This window comes from Staurois parvus, unplaced genomic scaffold (genome assembly GCF_062004578.1).
Source record: "Staurois parvus isolate SC_StPar_1 unplaced genomic scaffold, SC_StPar_1.0 ptg000493l, whole genome shotgun sequence".
NCBI lineage: Eukaryota > Metazoa > Chordata > Amphibia > Anura > Ranidae > Staurois > Staurois parvus.
Window position 1 is genome coordinate 1,019,316 of NW_028318289.1, and position 18,038 is coordinate 1,037,353.

Genomic DNA, 18,038 nt, shown 5'->3' on the forward strand with positions numbered 1-18,038 from the left:
AAAAAAAACCTGAATGAATCGATTTCATTCAGTTAAATGCTTGCTTATAGCAAAGAAATTCTTTGCTATAATCAAATTGTGTAAAAAAAACAAAAACAAAATACTGATCACTTCCCCAAAGTAGTACAATGTTACTATGGTAACATTGTACTACTTTGGTCATAGTGCAATATGAAAAAAAAATCTAAAAAAAGAGAAAACATTTAATAAAAAATAAAAAAATAAAAAAAAATCTTTTTTTTTTTCCGTAATGTCTCCAGTCAGTGTCCCTGATCACCACCACACCAGTTAAATGCTGACGCTGTACTGCACTGGTGACAGTATGTAAAAAGAATATTGTGAAAATAATTTTTTTAAATTCTTAATTTTCTGCAAAATTCTGACAAAAGAAATACAACTTCAAAAACTTCCCATGTCTCTTATAAAATACATTGGACTATCTACTTTGCAAAAAAGGGTCATTTTGGGGATATCTGTACTGTTCAAGAAATTAGATTGGCTGTCAGTACAGGATTGATCAATTTTCAGATATATCCCATAGTTTGTGAACTCTATAACTTTCCTACAGACTAAATAATAAATACTGATTATGGTTATTTTCACCAAAGAAATGTAGCAGAATACATCTTGGCCTAAATTTATGAAGAACAATTATTTATTTGCAAACTTTTATGTTTTTTTTTTTTTTTTTTGAAATTTTCAGTCTTTTTTGTTAATTATGCAAAAAATAAAAACCCCAGTGGTGATTAAATACCACCTAAAGAAAGCTCTAGTTGTGTGAACAAAATGATAAAATTTCATTTGGGTACAGTGTTTCATGACTGCGCAATTGTCATTCAAAGTGTGAAAGCGCTGAAACCTGAAAATTGGCCTGGACTGGAAGGGGGTGAACGTGTCCGGCATTGAAGTGGTTAATCCCATGGACTATAGCATAAGGAGGGATGACAACAGCCAGTCTATACTCACTAATGTCCTTGGATTATTGATTTCCACCTTCCAGACACCTTCACCCCGTGGTACCAGACTAGATCCTTAGATGACAGGCCCTCTCTGCAAAGTAGGCCTCCAGCTAGTTCCACTGAGGCCTCAATAACTCACAGGCACACGGCAGAATTGTATAGGGGGCTAACAGCCCCCCTAGGCTGTGACCTCCTCATCAGGAAAAAGGCCCCTCTGCTCTGAGTCTCAGAATTTATACAGATTCCCAGTCACCATTTGGGCACTTCTCCCCAGGGATTGGCCAGGGCTGCATAAATATTTAGCTGCTGATTAGACTATTCCTGCGCACAAGCTTCCAGAACATTTCTGGGCAACCAGGAAAAAGCAGTAAATCCTGCAGTAATGGAAACCCAGAACAGACCAGAGAAATCAAACACAGCTATACCAATTACAATGCGTCAGAATATAAACCGTGTATCGGGGTGGGCTCCACAGGATACAGTGAAGTCACGAACGAGGAAAGCAACCCCAACACCAGCTTTTGCCACAACAGAATTTTACTGAGACGTGGCAAATAAACACAACCACAAATGCTGGGAACATACAATAAATTTACATACACCCAGCCCAAAGGCTGAGACCCTTGTGCTGCACAGCACAGCGCCTTCTAATGGATGAAGGTAGAAAGTGAAGTAATTTACCTACTGGCAGGCACAACTAAGCTGCCACACCTTACCTGTTATTACCCTAAAAGAGCAGGAATCAGTGTATGGGTGTACGGTATGGGCTAGCCTGCGGTGCAGCACAACAGCTTACAATCTTACACAAATCTACAGTATTCCCTCCCATAACTGGTCCTGTAGCACGTGCCTGAGTATTCCTTCTGAACAAAACGCCAGTCTGGCTTGAGTTTGTGGGATTTTATCAGCTCTCCAATGTGAAATGTCACTTTAAGTTGTGGAGTCCTTCCAATAATCAGTAACAACACTTGTGGCCTGACACAAACAGAGACCTTAACTAACTATAGGCCTGGACTCAGTCTCAAGGTGCCAACACTGAAATGAGGTGCGTGCACGATCTTACCAACCCGGGTCTGCTTTGCATCCGTTGGTGACTCTGAACAGAACAAATGTCTCTCCAACAAGCATGCGATCTTGCCGTATATGTTGCTTAGTTCCTCTGGTCTCCCCTGCTTCCTGGAACCAATCTCATCAGCATCCTGGCAGCAAACTCATCAGCTTCACTCAGCTGCAGGTCTGGTTACTGAGGGACGCATGCACACCTGGATGTCATCGGATTCTCAGCTCACACGGCCCCTTCATTCAGCATTGTCCAAAACATGGCTGCAGTATCATCTTCCTGTTCACTCCAACTCTGAGTGCAAAACCCCACCTCTTCATGAATATGCAGTCTGAGGCTGTGTTAGAAAAACAGTGACATCTTGTGGCTAAACGGCAGAATGTCAGTCAAAACATTAATTTACTTCCACACAGTGTTCAAACAATGAGAGCTGTTTCCCCATCTCACAAGAACTACATTTGCGAAACATAGCACCTATCCAGGAGGGTGCTACATAATAATGTCACCAGTACTTAGGTTTTTGTAAGCCCTAAGTGCAAAAAAGCACTTCTGACAAAACAGGGACTTGCTGTCTATGGAGGGATACAGAGGCTCCTGGGCCACTGTTCCTGATACTTTGCTTGTAGTTACAGCTACTGGGGCTCACTCAATAGAGGAGTGGAACTGCAATTATATATGGGCATTACTATTAATGTGAGTGCATTACTATTGGGTATAATTTTAATAAATTTGAGCTCTACACTATGCTATTATGGTATTTTCTTGTTTAGGAAGGCCCTGAGTAAGAAGAACAAAGACCTGAACGAAGGGCCGGCATGACAGGGGTTAAATGGGGTTGGGAGAGTCTAGTGGGGTATCTTGGAAAACACCATTGGAAGAACATAGGTGCCCAGTGAGGAATGGGGAACACAATAATGCCCAATGGCAGGTGGGGAGGAGCCATAGTTCCCAGTGGGGGAGAACTATAGTACCCAGCTCTTGAGCCTGCAGATTGAAGGAATTTGAGCCTGGCTGCTAATGTTTTGACAGGTTTGTGTATATACAACGGTACAACGGTGGACAACCATAACCTCACCAGGGTGTCCAGTGAAGGTGCTGGGAGTAATGGGGGGACTAATAAGGTGCACTTAGCACGCCAAATGTTACAAACTTGTGGGCATGGCCAAAAATTGGAAGTGGTCACAAATATAGGTGTTGCTTCACAGTGACCGTGTAATGCAGGTACACTAAAGACATTGTTGGAGTAAATAAATGGGTTTATTCAATTTCATTCCATGATGTGCAAAATACACTGCTCCTAAACTTTTCTCAAGGAGAAAACTGTCTAAGGCCTTGTTTATACTGGCAGTTGAGTTGTGATTTTACCTCTCCCTCTTTAGCTGGCAGTGGAGGGGAGTGTACATATTCCTGCAGATGACCTTGGAAGACTGATGATCCTCTGATTCAGGCACAGTGGTAACATGCAGAGCTGGTTTTGTAGATTGCCAGTCATGCACCAGAGCAAGGCAGGTAGTGAGAGGGAGAGACAGGAGCAGTGTCATAGGAATAGCCAGGGTAATAAACAATCAGGCAGCACGGTACAGAATCAAAAGCAGAGCCGAAGTCAGGAGCCAGTATCAAGCAGGAGGGTAATCAGAGTCAGGTGAGGAACAAGCCGGGTCAGCAACAAGGGAATCACACAGGAACAAGCAGGACACGGGGAAGCTGAAGACCAGTCAGCACTCAACATGGGCAGGGACACCCTTTAAATAGTCTGTCTGGCGCCAATCTTCGCAGTGCGCGATCGCGCATTTCCACGCGCATGTGCACAACTGGTCATCCTTCTCCGGACGTTTCTATGCGCATGTGCATTTCTATTCACATTTAGTTTCACCAGAAATCCCTTACACTAGGATGGCTTAGTTGAGGGCCTGTACGCTTGCCCCCACGAAGGTCCTCAGCCCTGGGAATCTATCCTTTTTCAGAGGTGCTGGTGTAGGGGACTTCGTGACTCCATTAAGTAAAGTAAGTATAATATGGGTATTATGCAAGAATTGATGATATTAATAGCACTTGTATTGTGTATGATATGTTATAAATGAGATTTGTTCACATTTATGATTTTTATTGATATTTATTTATCCCAATGATGTCCTCCAAAGGAAGTGGGTTTTCCCCATGAAAAGCATCAAGACATTACCAAGGTGGATTGTGGACCCCCTTTCCAGTGTATCACACACTGGGTATGACAAGTGAAGTCCACTAGATGGAATTTGTTTTTATTCTTGCTAACCTTACACTTTTACAATGTATAATTTATATTTTTTTTTTTAAATTTTAAGTCAATATTGAATAAACATTTTAAACCTGTTTTTTTGGTTGTCCTTGTGCACTTCAAAAATCCATAGTATCCTCCCTTTTGGCATTGGTTTCTCAATGTACCGAGCCAATCCAAGGGGGATGGGTACCATGTGACCTGTATATTAATCCTTTCACCGCCCTTATCCTGCCCATCTGAACATTAACCCCTTCACTTCCCCCTCCAACTATGTATGGCCTTGAGAAGTGCGCCTTTTTCAAGCTCTGTATTTAATCCCCTCAAAACCGGCATGTTTCTTCATGTCCAAAAAGTTGTGGCAAAACATTAGATCACCTTGAGGTGTCAACTTTTGGAGGTTTTCTTACTATTCTGGCATTTTTATTTTAACAGGAAGGTTTTTAAAATAATTTTGGGCCATTAATCTCTTTTTATAGTGAAAAATTAGAAAACAAACTAGTGGCTGTTAAATACCACCAAGTACTATCTGTCTAAAATATTTAAAACTCATGTAGTTAGAGTGTTTGATTATGGAGTAAGTGTTAGTTGAACTATCATAGTGCTAAAAACTGAAATTGTCTGGTAATGAAGGGATATTACGAGCTGGTACTCAAGTGGTTAAACTATGTAGAAATAGATACATTAGACTGAAATCAGCCAAAAATTAGAATTTAACTAGGCAATTTGGACAGCTGTACTTGGGTAATAACCACAACAAGGTGTTTAGAAATTATCAGCCTTGATCGTTGCATAATAGATTACCATATTTGTGGAGTGAGCAAAGGACAAACCACACCTACTAAAACCAAGGTATAAAAGAGTGATATGAGGTCTCTGAGAATCTTAGAGAAGAACTCAGAAGCCTGAAGACACAAGAGCTTCCAGATTCTAAAGGTAAAATTACGACCGCACTAATCTTACACTATGGAACTACAGCTCTTGGAGAACCTTCTTCTCTTCATTCTCATCTGTCTTTAGCTTTTTTCCTCTGAAGTCTGGTTCGCAGGCTTCTTTGCTATCAGCATTATCTATGTAGAAATAGATACAATTGACTCTTACTCTTAACTCTTCTCGCCTTTTTTCCCTAATACAAATTCAATTTGTGACCTTTTGGTGAGAGCCTCACATGATCCAACCACTGAAGTTTGATCATAAGTTGCCCAACTTCTTATGTTTACCAAAACTTTGTAATGCTATAGGCATTACACTTATTAATCTAATGAAAATGTATCTTTATCCATAACATTTCATTAAAGTGTTACTAAACCCACAACAGTAAAATCAGTCTGTATATGCAGTAAAGCATGCTACTCACTGTGGAACCTCTAAGGGGTTAATCCTCCACATTGTGTAAAAAGGATGTTTGACCCTAAATTCTCTGATCCTCCCCCTCTTCCATTGTCCCCTAAATATCTCCTGATAGAACAGAGGATTGGAGTCACTCTGCACCTGCTTAGTTTGGTGTGTAGTCCTGGAGAGGTTTTTTTTTTTTTTCTTGGGAGAGTGCATGTGATAAGCATGGGGCCAATCAGCACTGTCCAGACAGAGGTCAGGGGTCTTGCATCCTCCTACAGGAGAATTAAAACTCCTCCTACAAGCTTTAACCAGTGCTCGACTGGACACTGATAGAAGTCACAAGACTGTTCTAACTGCTGATGAGAAAAGGTATTTAGCAGTTTGTATTTACTAAAATAATGGCATTTCCATGTTCTGTGTACTGTGTGAGACAGGATATAGTGAATACCGGGCCTGGGGTTTGGGATCATTTTACCTTTTGACAGTAGGGAAGGGAGAGATTTATGTTCACTTCTTGTCCTGCAGAAATAACAGGAAGTGATCAGAAAGCTCTCCAAAACAAGGCAAATTATCTCTTTAGTTTTTAACATATCAGGTGTCCCCATTTGGAGGATGTTCTCCCTTTCATGGTCTGAGAAGAACTCAAAATTATGGATTTTCTCATCGAAACAAAATGAGCTATAGACTTAAAAATAAAATGTAAAAATGTCATTAAATATCATTTATATTAAATGTAATTTATATTTACCGTATTTGCCGGAGTATAAGGCAACTCATTAATTTTCCAGTTAAGACATAGGTTTTGGGCTATACTTGCCGTATAAGACTACCCCCCCCCCCGCCCTTCCGAGGCAACACCATTTAAAAACATCAAATTTGAACATAAGATTTGATTAAATATACACCCACTAATCCGTCAGTCCACTGGATGTGCGGTAATACTGTATGTATGGTAGCTTCGGCTACATACAGTATACCACACTGAGCCAAGATGGCTAAAAACTAACGGCCCTACGGTAATCTGTCAGCCCGCTGGATGTGCGGTAATACTGTATGTACGGTAGCTTTAGCTACATACAGTATACCACACTGAGCCAATCACAGCGAGCAATGTATTCTATTAATGAGGTTGTGACATCATCAGCTCGCCTCTCTGACTCAGCCAATCTGAGCAGGCTCTGTATTCATTAATAAAATACATTGTTCACCGTGATTGGCTCAGAGCAGTATACTGTATGTAGCTGAAGCTACCGTACATACAGTATTACCGCACATTCAGAGGGCTGACAGATTAGGGACGTTCATTTTGAGCCAGCTTGGCCCAAACAAACTAAAAGTTCAGTTTGTATACCCCGCGTATAAGACGACCCCCGATTTTTGGGGTATGCTTTTAAGTATAAAAAGTCGTCTTATACGCCGGAAAATACGGTATACATGAATATAATATTATAAAGTCAAAAAACAGAAAAACAAACACAAAATACCCAAATAACATTACATAAACAAAAAAATAGCAAAAACTAAATGAACTTTTTACATTTTATTTTATTTTACTTGTTTACTTTTACTTTTTTTTTTTACTTTAAATTTTAAATTTTCTTCTTTAGTTTCCCTTTTTTCACTTTTGATTTAGATAACTGTGTATGATATACTGTATGTAAGAACAGTGCAGCTTATTTCTGTCTGTAATTTAGTTGGGGAGATTCACCCTACGGAAAGCAACAAATTTGTACATATGTGACTAGAAGAAGAGGTGAGGCTTAGGGTTCATTCACACTTGACTGTTTTTCCAACTCTTGTCAAATACCCCTATAGCATTTGACAAGCGTTGGTCCGGCGTTTGCAGAGCATTTTTTAACGCTCCGCAAAGGCCGCAAGTGTGGTTTAGTGGCAGTTGCTAGGCGTTTGCAAAGCGTTAAAAATGCCCCACAAACGCCTATAATGAAATTTGAATGGTGTTACCACTCCGCAAACGCCCCGCAACAGTGTCGCAAACGCCGGCCAGGTGTTTGCGGAGCGGCACCATAGACTTGAATAGGAGGATTCAACTCCTCCTGACTCAACCAGAGGCATCCATTTTGCCGCGACGCTAACGCTCCCATGTGAACAGCACCATGTGCTGCAATGTGGAGAATTTTCCCAGGCGTTTGGGAAGCGCTTCTCAAATGCCTGTCTGCCGCTTGTAAACAAGGCTAGTATGAACGTAGACTTAGTCTTCCATTGTTCAGGTGACCGCTGTCTAAGAAGGGAATTCTCCTCACTCTAATAACAAACTTACCTGTAGTCCTTTTGGTTTTAATTTCTTCAGCTCACGGTCATACCAGTAAAGTAAATCTTTCTCTGTAATTGTTTTATTGTCGCTTCTGATTCCCACTGCAGCCTCTACAAGGGTTCTAACTTCTAGATAAACTATCCCATAATGGTCACTACCTATGACCTGATGATTGGCTGCTCAGTCCTCAGGCAGTGTATTGTTATTGTTGTGTTCCCCCTATATCCAGAAATTCTGGGATTTTCAAGGTGGCTGCAGATGAAAGTATGTTTGGTCCCCTGGGGGTGCTGACCATACGCTGGGAAGGGGGTGTTTAACACAACTTTGCTCAAAGATAGCCTAGGGTTGATTTACTAAAACTGAAGAGTGCAAAATCTGGTGCAGCTGTGCATGGTAGCCAATCAGCTTCTACCTTCAGCTTGATAACCTCCCTGGAGGTATTCCCGAGTGTAGCTAGGGGTAAAGTTTCAGCTCCACAAGCGGTAACCCCGAGCTACAGTCGGGAATACCCTGCAGTGTTGTTCCAGGATCTCTTCTGCACTTACCTTGTCCTTTGCTCCTGTGATATCCCCCCTGCAATGTCCCCGGCCATCTCCTCCGGCCGATGCTGGCATCTGTCTTCCGGATTCCATTCCCTGTGACGTCAGGATGTACGGGGATGGAACGGCGGGAAATTTAAAAATGTCAAAAAGTGACATTCACTAAATACACTAAAATCACATAGTAAAACATTACTGTATCAAACCATTTCACATACATTTTGTCCCTAGTGCTTTGTCCTGTGCCCTGCCTGCATTTTTACTGTTCTTTCTGCCTGGAAACTGAGAAATGTCCATGGCGTCCAAAAAGCGTCCCTTTAGTCCAAAAGCAGTTTTAGACCGGCTAGAGAACAGCGATAGTAAATTAGAACCACTTGCAGAATTGAGTGATAATGATTTGTGGGGAAATTCGTCATCAGACAATGAAAACTATTCTGCGACTAAGCTCAGTGATGTGTGAACTTGGCGCTCTATTTCAAATTTCAGTGTTTTTGGTTTGATTATATTATTAAATTTATTATTTTATTATTATTTATGATTATTTATTAAATTAAAATTTGATTTCATGTTTCAAATTTTAACATACCCGGGACTCTTGTTCGGACAGATTTCAGTGAGTTATTCCTAAAAATTACAGGCCTACAATAAAAAAACAACATATTTCCATGCAAAAAAATGTACCGCTTTGAGCACAGAAATACTGACTTAATCAGACTGCCAGGGAGGTTAAATTAAGGTTTGACAAAAAAAAGTGGAAACTGATTGGTTTCTATGCAGAGCTGCACCAGAATTTGCACTTTCCAGTTTTAGCAATTCAAAATCCCTGTCTGTTTAAAGACCACTTTATACTCCCTCTCCTGTGGCTGTGACTACAAAACACCAAGTGCTTTTTAGTATGGGGGTAAATGTGACCTCCTCCCATGATGCAGCGCTTGGACCTGAGTGGTCAATCTACAGGTCGGAGTACTGTAAGAATGGGGTGACATGTCCACTCCATCTAAGCTTTGGCTTTTTGATGGTGGCTACCATGGAGGAAGCGGGTGGTGGGGCTGCACTGGAGGGATTAGGATTAAGTGATCTGAGAGGTTGGCTTTATACTGACATTGTCACCTAATTCTGAATGGGCATGGTGACAGGATCCCTTCAAGATGTCTACAAACATCAGAAAATTGAAAATCTTGGAGTTTACAGCTGGATATGGGAATTATTTTAGTTAGACACCACCAGGCCTAACATTCTTGGGTAGAGAGTGGATCAGATGGTTTCCTTTCTTTAGAATTATATATAATACAAATTAGTGCTGAGCTTGTCCATAAAGTGCTCCCTCTTGGTCTATCGTTGGCCAGATCTTGCCACCAGTTGAAGCTTTGTTTTTTCATTATTTCAGTCAGACTGCAAAGATCATAAAAAGTAACACCTTTTTTTTAAATTTTACTATTATATGTTGCTGCAACCAGCATTAAAAATCTTTGTGCTCACAGCATTGTGGAAATTCTGATCACTACTCAACGCATAGTGAAGGAGTTTGGGTCTCCACTGTTTATGCAGCCTGACTGTTTTATAGTATTAAAAATCCAAGCTGATCTATCTGCAAATATATAAGAAATGAGAAGGCAATTGGCACAATGGTGGCAAAGGAACCGGCAAATAGTCATATTTCAGGTCAATGACAGATGAAATGTGTTTGGTTACTAAGGGCTATTTTGCATTGTTTTATCTTATCTTTTTTGTGTATGCCTGATATGGCCAGGAGAGAAAACTGACTTCATCATTCTCTCTTTTTTTCCACAGACATGATCCGCCTACTGCTGCTGCTTCTGCTGGGAACAGTCTATGCTCAGGAACCTGGTGAGCTGACAATCTGTGCATAAATATGTATATATGTATCACAACAGTTTTTATATTTTCAAGATCTGTTCCTTTTATACATAATTTTATAGCATGTGGGCAGCACAGTGGCTAAATGGTTAGCACTTCCGCCTGGCAGTACTAGGGTTGTTGGTTCGAATCCCAGCCACGGCATCACCTGCCTGGAGTTTCTTCCTGTGCCTGAGTGGGTCCCAGAAGGAAGACTGACCATTCGGGCGCTCAGTCACTGCCCGAGGGCCCAGAGTCAGTAGGGGGCCTCATGAGATGCCCCTGGTAACTTTCATAGGCTTTTTTGGGTGTGGTTTGAATGTGGGCAAGGACACAGGGGCCCCTTTATCCCCTATTGCCCAGGGGCCCCATGAGTTGTCAGTCCACCCTTGGTGGGTCTTAGTATGTGTATGTGCGAATGTGAGTTAGGGACCTTAGATTGTATGCCCCTTGAGGGTTAGGGACTGATGTGAATGTGCGCAAATTGAAATTGCTGTATACAGTAAGTACCTGTAATAAATAAATCAGAATAATTGAAGTTTCACACTTTTTATGCATATTGTGTCATTGATTTTTTTAACCATATTCATATAAAGCTTTGTAAGTGCATCCTCCAGTGGCTATTTCTGCAGAGGTCCTGCACATCCCCTGCTGAGTTTTTCAATCAGCACCGAGCATAAACTTTTCTGATTGCAAAGATATTGATCTGACTCAGCTAGTGTTAGACCTTTGCAGAGAGACCACTGCTTCCCCACAGAGAGGGTCATTCCTAAAGCATGCTGGCAAGGGACTAACTTTTCTACTCAGGCTTTGGCTGCTTTTTTTTTTTTTTTAAGACAATAAACTAAGACTTTGCACACCTTGCATTTAAATGCACTTGGAATGTATTTAGCTGATTTAAACTGAAAATATAACTGGGCTTTAATATTATGAAGGTGGGTGGAACTGGGAACTCAGATTCAGAGATTTAGGTAACAAAAATCTTGAGAGATCTGAAATTGGCTGCTGTTCAATTCCCCACCTGAGATTTTAGGCAAAGAGACTGCTAATCCAATTAGGATGTTAGATTAATTTATCTCCGCACTCCCCTTCCATGCAGTAATTCAGAGATCAATTGGCAGAGCAAAACTTGGTGTGGTTTAGCACCAACTGAATTCCCAATTTTAAAACACTTCCATTTTTTTCAGAATATTGTTTTGAAGATGACGTTGATGAGCTAGTCAATCCCAGCAGCCAGGAGGATGACAATGACGTGCCCGAGGACCCAGAAGAAATGGATCCTAAGGACCTCAAGTTAGAGATGAGCCACAATACCTCATTGGAATGTGACTCAGAAGCCACCTGCCATTACAGGCTGTATACCCGTGGAAAGAGTTTCTCAAAAGCTCAGGTGTGTAAACATGACTGAATGTTCTCTGTTTAGGAATGTAGACATGCTCTGTGGAGGAAGGGCTAGTGGAGGTATGGGCAGAAAGTAGCCAATCAGATCCAAGCTGTCAATTTCCACCTGCAGAAGACATCTGAAAGGCTTCTAAAGACATTTTCTTTATTCACTGGAGCCAGAGCCAAAACGTTTTGTTTTTTATATAAGATAGAGTGAGGACTATTCCAACATTCCCCCACTCTACTAACAAAAATTTTCTTATTGAGTCTGTCTACATTTTTTTCAATTTCTTGACCAAATGAGAGCCTGTCACCAGAACAAGATGTTTTTTTTCCTGCACTTCCCATTCCATGGATAGATCACATTTTGCAACTGTCACTGGGACAGGGGTCTCCTCTGTAAGATTTCCTTCTGCTCCTGTACTGGTCACACCTGTAAAATTTTTGATTTCCCATCACTTTCTGTACCAGACCAGTGACAAGGATCACCATGACAGAAAGGATCTATCTCCTTTCTACAAACAACAGTACAAATCTGACAGAGGCTCCCTCATTAACCCCTCCCCACAGAGTGTGCACATGTAGGAGGCCCCATGGAGTTAGATCTTTATCTGTAGGGCAGTATATATGTATAAATGTGTTTGTACTAGGAGTATTATACACAGCTTGCTCCCAGCACAGAGACCGGGCTCTGACTAAGAGCCAAGGGTCTCATAGTAAGGATCGGGAACCAGGATTCCCAGTTCCCGATCACCTAATTGCTGTGATAGCCTTTGGAATGGCTATAGTAGTGATCAGTCACTGTACAGTCTGCCCCTGTGGTTTTTTTTCCTCTTAAATGGAGAAACAGATACATTGTGTATAGTTTTCTCCTTGCTAGAGAAAAACATAAAAAAAGAAGTGTGTGTAAAAAACAAACAAACATACAAAAAAAAAGAAACAATAGCCATAACAGGTTCCAGGTTTGATCTAGGTCAGGGTTACGGTTAAGGTCAAAAGTTATGGTTGGAGTGAAAGGTCAGGGTCAGTGTATTTTAGGTAGGATTAAAAAACATTTTTTAACTTAGTATCAGTGTCATAAAATGCAATAAAATGATCAGGATAAATGTTGTTTCTATTAGTAAGAATGAATAAGGTGGCTGTCAGGTCCAATCACTTGTAGGTGGCACATAGGCCTATGGGTATAAAATAATATGGTGACTCTCAGGTCCAATCATCTGTAGGTGGCATATAAGTCTATGAATAAGGATTAATATGGTGGCTGTCAGGTTCATTTGCCTGTAGGTTGCACATAACCCTATGATTATGGAATAATATGGTGGCTCTCAGATCTAATCACCCCTTAGGTAGCACATAACCCTATGAGTATGGAATAATATGGTGGCTCTCAGATCTAATCACCCCTTAGGTAGCATATAACCCTATGAGTATGGAAGAATTTGATGGCTCTCGGGACCAATCACCTGTAAGTGGCGCATGACCCTATGAATAGCATAAATTATGGTGGCTCTCAGGTCCAATCACCTGTAGGTGGCACATAACCCTATGAGTAACAAATTATGAGGGATCTCATATACAATCACCTGTAGGTGGCACATAACCCTATGAGTAAGAATTATAATGGGGGCTCTGTGTTCTATGATGTACAATAAACACAGTTTTGTGTTGCCTCCCCAGACTGTGTGCAAAAGTCACAAAGGAAATCTGTGTTCCATTCGAAATTCCTGCATCAACAGCCGACTGAGAGCTTTTGTCCGACGTTATAATCAAAAGCTAGCATGGATCGGTGTCTGGAAACCATCTGTAAGTATCAGTTTACTCATCATTTTATTTTCAGACATTGAACCACTTCCATAAGAAAAATTGTGCTTTTGACAAAATCCCCTTCATTTACTTTCACCCGAGTTTGATGTAATTAAAGTGTTACTAAGCCCACAACAGTAAAATCAGTCTGTATATGCAGTAAAGCATGCTTGTTCTACTCACTGTGGAACCTAAGGGGTTTATCCTCCCCATCATGTAAAAAGGCTGTTTGATCCTGACTTCTCTGATCCATCAGTCCCCAATCCATCTTCTGATAGAACAGAGCCCGAGGAGGCACTCTGCACATGCTCAATTTAGTGTGTATTGCTAGAAAATTTTTTTCTTTTTTTGGGAGGGTGCATGTGATCAGCACAGGGTCAATCAGACCTCTGAGACAGGGAGTTAGGCAGCCTCATAGGACAGTGCTTGTTGTATGTCACATTTAGATGTGCGGTGAAGTGCTATAAGTATGAACAAAAATGAATGACCCTTTCTAAAAAAAATTATATATATATATATATATATATATATATATATATATATATATAATTCTTTTACAACCATGTACATGACTTCTATAGTCCCGACTGAAATCCAGAAACTAAGTAACTACAAAGAGGCCACCAGGTGCAACAACAGTGAGGGCCACAGTCAGACATGAGTCCCCACATGTCACTGGCTGTGGACAATGGCATACAAAAACAACGCATGGTCATGGACCTAAAAGGAAATTTATAGAGCAGCCTTTCTCAACCTTGTCAACACAGAAGAACCCTAGAAATAGCATTCCAGTGTCAGGGAACCCCTGCTAAAAATGCCTTTATCTATAACTCATGATACATTGGTGTGATGGCCAGTGGGAAGAATGCTCCTTACACTTGTGGTCATTGGGAAGAATATAGATACCATATACTGTAGATAGCAAAAAAGATCAATGGTATTAGTGGGAAATTATCTGAGAAGCAGAGCTCAAGAAAACCCCTAGCAACCTAGAACCCTGGTTGAAAAACCCTGATATAGTGTTTTTTAAACATGATTACTTTAATTTTCTTATAGCTAGGACTGAAATAAATGAAGATGGAAAATTATTAAACTATGTTTGTGAATATGTATCTATCTATTATGTGTTTCTAGCCATTAGGTGGAACTCCTTAACATGTATTTACCTGTTTACTCTTAGCTGTTCTGCTGAAAGAAAAAATGTCTGTTGTTTACAATGTTCAGTAGCTAAAGCTGACATTTACACTCACAGCTACATGATTAAGTCTTCCGCTTCAACCCATTACCCTCCCTGTTTGCTTATTATATATGGAACTGTAAGACGTTTCAATCTGAGAGGTTGTGATTATTTTTTAGAATGACATTATTATATTATTTATCTTTGTGGAGACTGACATATATGTTTTTCTTTACATCCTTCCTGCAGTGTTGCGGATACCGTAACATTGATGGACAAAAGTTGAAATATACCAACTTTGCCAGAAGACAGCGCAAAACGTTAGGAAGATGGTGCGTTGCCCTAAACGTAGCAAGTAAGTATCAAATCGACTATTACTGAGATCAACAACTATCAGCAACAAGATCTTTTTCATGTCCTCATCTTCACATACTCACCTACCCTTTACCCTCTGCCACTCTGTTCAGCTGCCGGGAGCAAAGAAAATCCCCAGCCTTTCCAGATTTGTAGAACGGGTGAATCACTCCTTATGACAGAGCTTAGTGATTGGCCAAGAGTTGTCACATGGGTAAGGGTAGGTTCCATAGTTTCAAGTAAAGTCTGACTCAAGGAACCTGGACTATTCTCAGAGCCTCCCCTCCTACCTCCCGTTATCTGAATGAACATGTGATAGAGTGAAAGAATGGTGATTATTGGTTGCTGGGGAGGCAGGATTTACCTGAACTTGTTGTTTTGTCCTGTTTGCAATGCTCAGGTTCTTCACTTAAAGTGGAACTTCACTTAAAATCAGAAGTTCCACTGTTCCTACTCCTTCCCCTCCTTTGCCAAAGTTTTTTTCGGAGGTGGGGGGGGGGGGACTAGTTTTGATAGGTACCCACTCCCACTTTCATTGGGCTTGCCCAGCCACAGCTGGCTTCCAACAGCCAACATGGTGGATTTGGGGATTCGAAGACAGCAAAGAACCAGTCTGGGTGAGGACTACGCTGGCTCCTTCTTTAAAGTATAACTAAAGGCAAACCTTATTTTTCATTTTGGATAGAGTGGACATGGATTAGAACGCCTATTAGGGTTTTACAGTCGTCTGTGCCCCCATTAGGGAGATTCACATTTTCTATTTGTGATGTTTACCTGAAATAGAAAGTAAAAGTAAAAGAAACCTCAAATATTGGGTTGTTCCCAGAAAAGTAATAGAGGAAATTCTCCAAAGGGGGCACTCGTTTTGGTGACCTGTGGGTCCCCAAATAATTCCCTTAATTTGCAGGGATTTTCTCTCACTTCCTGTTTTGGCTATGGGACAGGAAATGAAGGTAAATCTCTCCAATAGGACACAGATGGCAAAAAATGTCTTACACTATCCAAAATGCAAAAATAAGTTTGCATTTAGTTCTACTTTAAGTACAACGGCAAGAGCAAAATACATTAAAGTGTATCTAAAGAACAAAAATATTTTTTAGCTTTACATGACTTGTGGTGGCTGCATTATTTCTTTCTTAACCTTTTCCCTTTTTACCTAGTAATCCTGTCATTAATTTACTTTCTGTCCCAGGGTGACAACCGTGCTGAGCAGAGTTGTAACCCCCGAGACAGGGAGTGTGTTAGGACTATATAACACTGTGTTGTGTGTATGCAGGTGTAAAAGAGCCCTGTGTGAGGAATTTAGATTTACAAATAGTCCTTCCTAACTGATTCTTTATAGTGAGATCTTTTTTACCGGAGCGCCTGTTTATTATCTCTCTTGTTTTCTTCATTCGCTCAGCTGGAAAATGGATTTCTGTCAGTTGCTCTAAACAACTTCCTTACATATGCAAATTATGAACCTTTATATACCTCACGTCGATTGGACCCAATCTGTCTTTTACATGAAGAGTATAAACCGTCATACACCTTGACTCCATGGACCCGATCTACCTTTTTTGTACCCATCCCTTTCCCTGCCCCTTCCAGCTGCATCCATTTACCTTTGTACAATGTTAATAAATGACAGACATTGCAAAATACCGTGTGGTGTTATTTCCTCATGGAAAACCGTTAATGGTTATTGGGTGATCAAGTTCAAAGCTAGTGTCTACTAAGGTGTCTACGTTCATTCTGCATGGTCCAACTATATGTAGGAACATAGCCACCCTCTCTCGCTTGCTCCTGAGACTATGGGATTTGTAGTGTACGCAGAGCAGTGCACATGACTGCACATAACGTGCACAGTTCATTCCAAACATACAGAAGTGCCACATACAGCCAAAGTGTTTGGTGGACCCAGGGGTGCCTCTCTATCAGGACTTGATAGATAGAGATATATATATATATATATATATATATATATATATATATGAATGAATAGAAAACCATTGACCGGAGTGAAGGTATTGATGAGCTTACAGGATTAAGTGTGTTGCTATGTAGAGATGATCAGCAGCTGGTTGTTGCAGCCTTAGCCAATACCTCGAGTCCCTCTCAAGGTTTTCTATGTATCTGTTTACAAAACAGTTAAACATAACACTAAGAAACATAAGTCAGCAATTTGCAGAACCATTGAGACTAGTACATGTTTAAAGTGGGTTGCTAGAGACTTTGTACAACACCAACACCATTTTCTGAGTCTATGCTACATGATCATAGACTGCATTTCTCCCATTACAATCAAGTGAATACTTGCAGTATAGACATTGGGGAATGCCTTGATGATGAATGGGTACTACTCAGAGACTGCATGGTTTCTTCGTAAGTTCATGTCCTGGTTTTGTACCTTCTTGTGTATCAATAGTCTCATTTAATGATGGCTCAAGGACATCTATCAGACTCTTTATAATATAAACACTAAACACTCCTATGTGCTTATCGAAAAAAATATTGCCCTTATACTATATGATCAGGAGAGTTGATTACAAGAAAACAAATAAGAGGGTGTACCAGCCTAGTGCATTATCCCACAAATGTATTTAAATTTTAATGTAAATACTACTCACATGCATAGGAATTAAAAGTGCTCATCAAGCCACTTATTTATGGCTTAGTAATATTAGACTCAGAAGTCTCCAGAGCATGGGGGGACCTCTCTGAGGTCCCTGTAGGCTGATGCGTTTTGAAGGAATCTCTTTCTGCTGATGAAGTTGGTTACAAATGACAAGGAGAAGGTAACTGTTCTAAACACATTCTTCTCTTTGGTTTTTACAAAGAAAAGGAGAGTTATAACAATCAGGACTGTACTGTTAGTAACACAATAAGAAATTTGCCCGTTTGGCTAATGGAAACCAGAGTCCAAAAAGACTTGAAAAACTTAAATAAATCACCAGGGGCAGGTGGCTTACACCCAAGAGTCCTCAAAGATCGTAGCCAGGTAATAGCCAGACCATCATTTCTAATTTTTAAGGAAAGCTTGGCTGACTGGAATGGTACCAA

General features: G+C 40.6%; 1 protein-coding gene across 1 annotated transcript; it reads left to right on the forward strand.

Moving 5' to 3' along the window:
* Positions 1-5,118: 5,118 nt before the first annotated feature.
* LOC149452171 (bone marrow proteoglycan-like) lies at positions 5,119-16,637 on the forward strand. The gene is made up of 6 exons (XM_089689705.1): positions 5,119-5,209; positions 10,214-10,270; positions 11,467-11,669; positions 13,340-13,465; positions 14,892-14,997; positions 16,399-16,637. The coding sequence occupies exons 2-6, from the start codon at positions 10,216-10,218 to the stop codon at positions 16,455-16,457; spliced, it is 549 nt and encodes a 182-aa protein (XP_089545831.1). The 5' UTR covers positions 5,119-5,209; positions 10,214-10,215; the 3' UTR covers positions 16,458-16,637.
* Positions 16,638-18,038: the final 1,401 nt, after the last annotated feature.